The 9890-nt window shown below is 38.0% G+C and overlaps 1 protein-coding gene across 1 annotated transcript; it reads left to right on the top strand.

Moving 5' to 3' along the window:
• The first annotated feature begins 759 nt into the window (after window positions 1–759).
• LOC133293726 (uncharacterized) lies at window positions 760–3709 on the top strand. Its single transcript, XM_061492327.1, has 4 exons — window positions 760–1332; window positions 1982–2144; window positions 3127–3464; window positions 3698–3709. The coding sequence occupies exons 1-4, from the start codon at window positions 760–762 to the stop codon at window positions 3707–3709; spliced, it is 1086 nt and encodes a 361-aa protein (XP_061348311.1).
• Window positions 3710–9890: the final 6181 nt, after the last annotated feature.

Here is a 9890-nt window from a genome sequence, read left to right as displayed (position 1 = left end):
AGAAATAGTCTTTAAAACATCAAAGGAGGTACTTTGCGAAAAGATTTTGTAAAACTCAATTCACCCCCTCTTGAGTATTGAAGCCACCTGTCCAACAAGTGGTATCAGAGCTTGAACTATTGTGTAAAGAGCTTAACCGCTTCAAGAGAAGGGATGACTTCTTTGAACCATGATATGCCCTTGAGGATCATCTCATACTAGACCTCCATTTTTAATGGTGTTGATTATTCTTATTGGAAGAGTCGGATGAAAATATTTCTTCAATCTAATGATTTAAGAGTATGGAGTGTGGTTGAAAAAGGGTACACACCACCTACTATAAAAAATTCTTAGAAGGATGAAGATATTCCTAAAGATATAGATAATTACACTGAAGATGAAATTAGGAAAGGAAATTGGAATACTAGAGCTCAAAACTTGATCACAAATGCCTTAGGTCGTGATGAATACTTTCGTGTTTCAAATTGTAAGAATGCTAAGGAAATGTGGGATATTCTTCAAATAACCCATGAAGGAACGAGTGATGTTAAATTTACAAAATTAAATGCACTCACTAGAGAATTTGAAATGTTTGAGATTCATGAGAATGAAAGTATTCAAAGTATGCAAAAGAGATTCACACACCTTGTCACTCATCTAAATGCTTTAGATAAATCTTTTACTAACCTTGAGTTAATTGCTAAGGTGATGAGAAGTGTGCACAATAGGGAATGGCAACCCAAGTTGACGGCTATTACGGAATCAAAAGATTTGAAAATCATGGATCTTGCAACCTTGTTCGGCAAGTTCCAAGAGTATGAAATGGAGCTAACTAGAATAACCTTGAAGGAACAAGCCATCAAGAAAAGCAAGGGAATTGCCTTGAAAGCCTCAACACCAAGCAAAGAGAAGGATGAGGAAAAAGAAGATGGAGATTCCGAAAATGGTCTTGACGAAGATGAGATGAGTCTCTTCGTAAAGAAGTATGGAAAATTCTTTAAGAAGAATTTTTCAAAGAAATCCGCATTTCCTCCTAGAAGAAGATCTAAAGATGAAGGATCCTCACAACTTACCATCACTTGCTATGAATGTGGAAAAATCGGTCACTACAAATCGGATTGTCCAAATATTCAAAAGAAAGACAAATATGAAAAGAAGCAAGGCAAGGATAGAAGGAACTTCAAGAAGGCTTATCTTGCTTGGGATGACGAATCTAGTTCTTCCGATGATGACTCCAAGGAAGAAGCAAACCTATGCTTCATGCAAGATGGGAGACCACCGGAGAAATCAAGCAAAGGAACTCAACATATATGTCTCATGGCAAATGAGGACAAAAATGAATTTGAAACCGAGGTAAACTCATCTTGCTCTATTTTTTCCCCTTCATATGATGAGTTGTCTGACATGTTTGAAGAAATGCATAATGAAACACTAAAACATGTTAAAACTCTTAGAGCATCAAGGAAAACTATTAGTTCTTTGGAAAAACAAATTGCATCTTTAGAAAAGGAAGTAAAAGATTTGAAAGATGAAAATGAAACTCTCAAATTACTTGATGCTAGCACTAGTTGTATCAAATGCCTATCTTCAAATGATCATGCATCTTCATCATCATGTACTTCATGTGAAAATCTAAACAATGAAATTGATGATTTAAATGAAAATCGAAGCAAATTCACATGTGGAAGAGATAACGTAAATGTGTTGCTTGGTAAACAAAGATGCATATTCAACAAATCCGGTTTAGGCTTTGACACTAGCACACAAGAAAAATCATATAAAAACTTTTTCATTTCTCCATCCTACATGACAAGTAGTCCATTCATTAAATGTTTTCATTGTGGTGGAAAAGGTCATACTGCATCCACATGTAAAGTTAGAAAGAATGGTATTATTGGGCAAAAGAAAGTGTGGGTTCCTAAGGGAACTAAGCCCAAGACTAACACAGAAGGACCCAACAAGGTTTGGGTACCAAAGATTAAATCTTGACTTTGTGATGTAGGTTTGCTTGAAGGCTAAAAGCTCTAAAGGGTACTTGGATAGTGGTTGCTCAAGTCACATGACGGGAGATGTAACTAAGTTCCAATCATTCACCAAGAAAGAGCATGGACACGTTTCCTATGGAGATAACAACAAAGGAAAGATCCTCGGTATTGGAAAAGTTGGTAACTCCTCCGTTTCTATAGAAAATGTTTTGCTTGTTGAGGGCCTTAGACATAACTTGCTTAGCATTAGTCAATTATGTGATAAAAATTATAAAATTATTTTTGACTCAACCTCTTGTAAAATTGAAAGTCTAATTGATGGGCAAGTTAAGTTTCTTGGTCATAGAGTGGATAACATTTATATGATAGACTTAGATGGTATGCCTTCAAATGACGATAAATGTTTGATTAGTAAGGAAGATGACTCTTGGTTATGGCATAGAAGAATAACACACATTGGCATGGGTCAATTGAGCAAAATGATATCCTTAGACTTAGTGATTGGGTTACCAAAGCTCAAATTTGAAAAAGATAAAGTTTGTGACGCTTGTCAAATGGGAAAACAAGTAAAGGCTTCTTTTAAATCAAAAAATATTGTTTCTACCACAAAGCTTTTACAACTTTTACATATGGATCTTTTTGGACCAACTAGAACCATGAGCTTTGGTGGCAATTACTATGCCTTGGTCATTGTGGATGATTATTCTCGCTATACTTGGACTTTATTTCTTACATATAAAAGCGATGCTTTTAAATCATTCAAGAGACTAGCCAAGCTTATTCAAAATGAACAATCTTCAAATATTGTTTCAATTAGAACCGATCATGGTGGAGAATTTGAAAATCAAGAATTTGAAATGTTTTGTGAAGAAAATGGTATTGAACATAATTTTTCCGCTCCTATGACTCCACAACAAAATGGAGTTGTAGAAAGGAAAAATCGTGTATTGGAAGAACTTGCTAGAACGATGTTAAATGAAAATAATCTTCCAAAATATTTTTGGGCGGAAGCCGTTGGCACCGCGTGTTATGTTATGAATCGTGCTTTAATTAGACCTATTTTTGAAGAAAACTCCCTATGAACTTTATAGAGGAAGAAAACCCAATATTTCATATTTTCATGTCTTTGGTTGCAAATGCTTTGTTTTAAATAATGGAAAAGAAAACCTTGGCAAATTTGACTCTAAAGCCGATGAAGGCATATTTCTAGGATATTCAGTTACAAGTAGAGCTTATAGGATCTATAAAAAAAGAACAATGGTCATTGAAGAGTCTATTCATGTTGTATTTAATGAGACTAACAATTCCTTGCCTAGAAAGGAACTTTGTGATGATGATGTTATAGAAAGCATGGAAAACATAAACTTGAATGACAAAGAGGAAAATGAAAGGCAAAAAGAAAAGGAAGCAAACAATGAAGGAACACCAAGTCAACAAACCAATGATGGAAACAATCTACCACAAGATTGGAGAGTAGCTAGAGGACACCCCATTGATGCGGTAATTGGTGATATATCCAAAGGGGTAACTACTAGAAACTCAATTAGAAATATTTGTAATCACTTAGCATTTGTTTCTCAAATTGAACCTAAGACCATAAATGAAGCAATTATTGATGAACATTGGTTCTTGGCAATGCAAGAAGAACTAAATCAATTTGAAAGAAATCAAGTTTGGGAACTTGTGCCAAAACCAAATGATTATCCAATAATTGGAACCAAATGGGTCTTTAGGAACAAGCTTGATGAAAATAGCATAATAACTAGAAACAAAGCTAGACTTGTTGCTAAAGGATATAATCAAGAGGAAGGTATTGATTATGATGAAACTTATGCTCCCGTTGCTAGATTAGAAGCTATTAGATTACTACTTGCATTTGCATGTATAATGGATTTTAAACTCTTTCAAATGGATGTCAAAAGTGCCTTTTTAAATGGTTATATTCAAGAAGAAGTATATGTTGATCAACCTCCCGGTTTTGAAGATCTTGATTTACCTAACCATGTCTTTAAACTCAAAAAGGCCTTATATGGTTTAAAGCAAGCTCCAAGAGCATGGTATGAAAGATTAAGAAAATTTCTTTTAGAAAAAGGTTTTTCAAGAGGAAAAGTGGACACAACTCTTTTTTTTTTTTTTGATAACATTAAGGGGCGAAGCCCCAAACAAAAACAAACAAACAACCAGAAACAAAAAATAACTATCCAGGGTCTATATCCCTACAAGAGGAGATTCCTTGAAGATCGTGATCAAATAACTGAGCAAGGTGAAACGGCATAACTCTATGACTCCAGAATCCAGTATCTTTGTGAAGAGCAGACTTGGCTAACCAATCAGCACAGGAATTAGCTTCTCTTGGAATATGAGAAAGCGTTACCTCCCAATCCTGACCAATGAGTGCTTGTATCTTAGCCACTATACGAGGCTCACAAGCTGCATTGCAATCAGCAAGCAAAGAGAATACTTCAGAAGCATCTCCTTCTAGTTCCACCTTCTTAAATCCCAGTTGCCAAACCAATTCCAGACCTTTTAGAGTTCCCCAAAGCTCCGCCATTAAAGGAGTGCAAGCACCAATATGATACTCAAAGCCTCCCAACCAAGAGCCATCATCAGATCTGATAATCCCACCACAAGCAGCCACCTCAGTGTTTCTTTCAACTGCCCCATCAATATTAATCTTCACCCAATTTAGCCTTGGAGGTTTCCATAAACTCATACGAGTTGGATGAATGCTAGTAGTAGCCATAGCCTTCCTACCCATGCAGTTACGAACTTCCTCTATATACATAGCAATTATGTATGTTCCATGGGTTGGATGCTTGAAGTTAGTATCATGGACACTTTTGTTCCTCCATCCCCAAATGAACCAACAAGAGATAAAAAAGACATCACGCCAATCATCTGAACTACTTTGATTCCAAGCTTTTGAGATATTATTTTCAACCCAATCTCTAAGATCCAAGCTGTAGAATAAGCTTTGCCGATTAGCTGAAACCATAGAATTCCAAACACTTCTAACATGCTTACAATCTCTTAGAACATGGAGATTTGTTTCCAACTCACCAGGACACATTTTACAATGACCAGATTCCCCACTCCATCTAGATGTGCGGTCTTTAGTAAGAAGGCGGCCATGCATTATGATCCACATACAAGATTTAACACGTTGAGGCCCATGCCATTTCCATATGGTAGTCCAAGAATTTTTCAACGGCATGAGAGGGAAACCAAGCATGTTATAATACGCGGTTTTAACTAAAGAGCAGCCAACCTTTTGATTTCTCCAAATAATGCGGTCATTTCCATCCGATGCGCTAGGAATGAGAGCAGCTTGGATCCTTGCAACAACTTGATCATTGAGATATTGACGAATATAGGAAAAGTTCCATTGACCAGTATTGCTGTTCACGAAGGCACTAACAGGGAGATTCAACTCCAAACCAGTTGGAGTACGAGTAGCCAGAGAGGCAAGACACTCAGTTAAACCCAACCAATTGTCTGTCCAAAATAAAGCATCATTACCGTCTCCAATCTCCCATTGCATTGCTTGAAGAAAAGATGGCCAAACACTGCACAGATTTTTCCAGAAGTATGAGTCATATGCTTTATGATTTACTTCCCTCCGAAGATCCAAACCTCTCTTATATTTACTAGTTACAACTCGAACCCACAACGAATCGGGCGAAGTAAGTATCGTCCATGCAAGCTTGTGAAAGAAAGCCATATTTTGGACACGAAGGTTAATCACCCCTAAGCCACCCATGCTCTTAGGCTTGCAAATATTATCCCATGCAACCAGATGAGATCTCCTTTGACCATTTTTATCACCCCAAATAAAGGCACGCTGCAACTTCTCTATTTCATCACAAATGGCTACAGGAAGCAGACTGTGTTGCATTTGAAATATAGGAGTTGCTGAAATAACGGAGTTGGAAAGTGTAATTCGACCGGCAAAAGATAAGACCTGGTTACTCCAACCAGATAACTTGTGCCTAATTCTTGCAACAACATCAGCATAATGGTCTTTGGTTACTCGACCATGTTTCATCATGGACCCAAGATATCTCCCTATATTGTGAGTTTGCTTGAAGCCACACACATTTGTGATATCATCTGCAATGTGAGCATCTGTATTTTTCGAGAAAAAAATACTAGATTTCGGAAAACTAACCTTTAGGCCAGACATTGAACTAAAAGTCTCCAAGCAATCCACTATAACTTTGATTTGATCTAGAGAAGCTTCTGCAAACAGCATCAAATCATCAGCAAACATCAGATGGGCTATCTTAGGACCTTTTGATCCCACGGAGATTGGCTTCCATCTCTTATTGTCAACCGCATCTTGAATGAGATGAGACAATTTTTCCATGGCTAGAACAAAAATGTAGGGAGATAAAGGATCACCCTGACGAACTCCTCTTGCAGGAAGGAAGTCACATGCAATGGCTTCATTCCAAAGCACTGAGACCTTATCAGAGTTGATACAATTCATGATAATATTTGTGAACCAGTGTGGGATTTGAATTTCATCCAAAACTTTACGAACAAACTCCCAATTTAACATATCATAAGCCTTTTCCAAGTCGATTTTAATTGCCATGAAACATTTTCTTCCTCTCATTCTACGCATTGAATGGATCAGCTCTTGGGTGATGATGATGTTGTCCTGGATATGTCGTTTAGGAACAAAACTAGCTTGGAAGGGAGACACCATCTCTTCCATTAGGGGCTTCATTCTGTTAACCAGAATTTTACTGAGGATTTTATAAATGACATTGCACAAAGAGATTGGTCTGAGCTGCTTAGCACTTTCAGGTCTCTTTACTTTTGGAATGAGGACCAGAAGAGTCGAGTTCACAAGGTGAATCAGATTGGGATTCTGAAACATCATGTTAACATCCTTAATAACATTAGTCTTAATAAGACTCCAATTCTTATGAAAAAAGGCAGCTGGAAAACCATCTTCCCCTGGAGCTTTTGACCCATTGATACTAAAAACAGCTTTTGAAATTTCGTCATCCGAAAGATTACGAGTCAGATTAGATAGCAGATCATCGTGCAGAAGGGGCCAAGTAGTCTTTGTTTTCACCCAATCACGATTAAGGACTTCCTCACTAAACAAGTTGCTATAGAAATCTGTTACCAATTGATGAAGTTGTCTAGCTTCCTTCACCCAAATCCCATCAGAATTTTTTAACTCAAGAATCCTATTCGAACTTCTTCGAGTAGCTGTTTTAATGTGATAGAATTTGGTGTTTCTATCCCCATCATTTATCCATTTCACCCTGGCTTTTTGAAACCATAAGATCTCTTCTTGTATGAGAACCGCATCAAGGTCCTTCCTAACCTCCTTTTCTCTAGATTGGAGAGATAAGTTGGTATGATAATCAACATGATTCTGAATTTCTGCAATACTATGCAATAGGTTAGTCTTCCTGTTGAAAATGTTGCCAAAGACTACCTTGTTCCATCTTTTTAAATTTGGAGTCAGATCATGCAGATTCGTTCTAGTGTCTTTCACAACATTCCAGCTCCTAGCCAGAAACTGAGTAAAGTTATAATGCTCCATCCAAGCAATCTCAAAGCGAAAGGGACGATTTTTCCAACCTGTGTCCAAGTTAGTCAAGTAGACCAAAATGGGACTATGATCAGAATAAATCCGTGGAAGTACCTTAACGCCAGCATCAGTAAAGGTAGTCTTCCAACTTGCATTAGCACAGGCTCGGTCCAGCCTCTTAAAAACACGATCAAGATGAAGAAACTTCGGACCCTTCCATGTAAACCAAGGACCTGATCCTCCAAGATCCAGCAGCTTGCAATTATGAAGAACATTTGCAAAATTGGAACATCTGTTTAAGTTAACTCTACAGCCACCTTTCTTCTCATCCCGATTTGCTATTTCATTAAAATCCCCAGCCACCAACCACGGCCCATTGCAATGGAGACTAATGTTTAGCAGATCATCCCATAGCTCCTTTCTATTTTCTTCCCTAGGACTCGCATAAACTGCCGTGCAAGAAAAGGAAGGAACATGAAAATTCTGAACTTTAAAATGAACAAACTGTTTTGTGTGATTAACAATTTCAACGAGACCAGTCTCATCATTCCAGAGGATCCAAATACCCCCTGAGTAACCTTCTGCCTCTTGAACAAAAGCATGCTTAAACCCAGATTTTCGGATAATGTCAGAAGCTTTTTGACCACTACACCGAGGTTCTAGAATCACTACAATACTAGGCTTATATTTCCTAGTAAACAGAAAAAGCGATTTTTGAAACTGGGGTTTCACTGCTCCCCTACAGTTCCAGAAGAATAAATTCATTAAAAACTATGTTGAACGCAAGACTCCAAGGCTCTTGCATCCTTCATTCTTGAAATATCTTCCTGGTGAACTCTGTCCACCTCCATGCACGTAGAGATGGTTGAGGTTTCAGGATTTTGGATGTCGCTGCTGTTGTCAACTGATATATCAGGACCAGTTTTATGAAATGTGCCATATAACTGCTCTTGATTCTGGTTCAAAGTGCTATCTGCTTTCATCCTATTTTCCTGATCATGTTGATTTGCTTGCATAGGACTAACCGCCATGGGAGTAGCAATTGATGGAGATGGTGGAACGGGAGTATGATCTTCACGATTTTCACTCTGGACTGGACACCTCTTACCCGTGCTTGAAGAAGGAGCCGCATGCATAGTAGGAACCGTTGATTTAGTCCTAGGGGTATCTTTGGACTTTTTGGATTTAGTCCATATTTTCTGAGGAATTTCAAACTGAGGGGCCCCCATATGAGGAGTAACAGAATTAATTATTTGATTATGATCCTCCTCATTAATAGGTCCAGCTGTTAAGATTGCAAACCGTGATTGCGTAATTTCCTCCTTATCACCATGATTATCTCCATGATTATCGCTGGTCATAACTCCCTTATTACCATGATTACCATGATTATCGCTGGTCATAACTCTCTTATCACCATGATTATCTCCATGATTATCGCTGGTCATAACTCCCTTATTACCATGATTACCATGATTATCGCTGGTCATAACTCTCTTATCACCATGATTATCGTTGGTCATACCCTTATCATTATTCCTTTGTAACGTTTTTGAACCAGCGCCTGGCTGGACTGCACCGGCCGTTTGAGGAGGATGCCGGCTCCTGCGTTGACGATTAACAACCATCCAAGGTCCCAATCCTTTGCTTCGATGGAATTCTGAGTTGCCAGGTTCCTCTTGATGAATTTGATCGTCATTATGAATATCGGATGAACTGCGTTGCTTTGGAGCAGCTGAACAATTCTCGGTGCTATGTCCATATTTCCCACAACCAAAACAAATGAGCCCTAATCCTTCATACTCAATTTGTTTGGTAAATCCTTCCAGCACATAATCACCCTTTAATGGCTGAGATAGGTCCAGTTCCACACATATTCTTGCAAACCGTCCTCTTACATGAGCATTTGTATTGCTGTCTACCTTGATCATCTTGCCTAACCAGTTTCCAATCCTTCTAAAAAAAGCTTCATCATAGAATTCAATGGGAATATCCGGTAGACGAATCCAAGCAGCAATCTTAGCAATTCCAGCACTATTAGGTCTGAAAGTTGGTTCCCACTTCCTCAACGATAAATAATGACCCAAAACAATCCATGGACCACCGTTCAAAGCAAAATTGAGATCATCCTTCTCACTAAACTGGACTACGAAAAAGTCATTACCAATATCAGTGACATTGATTTTGCCTTTTCTAGCCCATAAGACATTTATTTTTTTCTTCATAAACTCCACCCCAATTTTCTTCCCAAGGAGTTTAACAATCAGAGCTTTCTCCCAAGGTTTCCTCATTCTCTTCCTTGCTCTTTTGGTGCAACTAAAATAAGTACGCCCATCATCTTCCTCCCACATCTTAATTCCTCCATGGTTGAC

Source organism: Gastrolobium bilobum, unplaced genomic scaffold, assembly GCF_033153095.1.
Source record: "Gastrolobium bilobum isolate Gb01-03AN ecotype WA unplaced genomic scaffold, APGP_CSIRO_Gbil_v1 utg266313, whole genome shotgun sequence".
Taxonomy (NCBI): domain Eukaryota; kingdom Viridiplantae; phylum Streptophyta; class Magnoliopsida; order Fabales; family Fabaceae; genus Gastrolobium; species Gastrolobium bilobum.
Note: the sequence above shows the minus strand (reverse complement) of the source record. Positions and strands in the feature narration are given on the sequence as shown.

Bases quoted from the DNA above. Each gene is read 5' to 3' on its own strand.
- LOC133293726 (XM_061492327.1), top strand. From the start codon at position 760: ATGGATCTTGCAACCTTGTTCGGCAAGTTCCAAGAGTATGAAATGGAG. The intron at 1,333-1,981 runs GTAAACTCATCT...TTTGTGATGTAG, and splicing joins AAAATGAATTTGAAACCGAG to GTTTGCTTGAAGGCTAAAAG. The intron at 2,145-3,126 runs GTAACTCCTCCG...ATAATGGAAAAG, and splicing joins CCTCGGTATTGGAAAAGTTG to AAAACCTTGGCAAATTTGAC.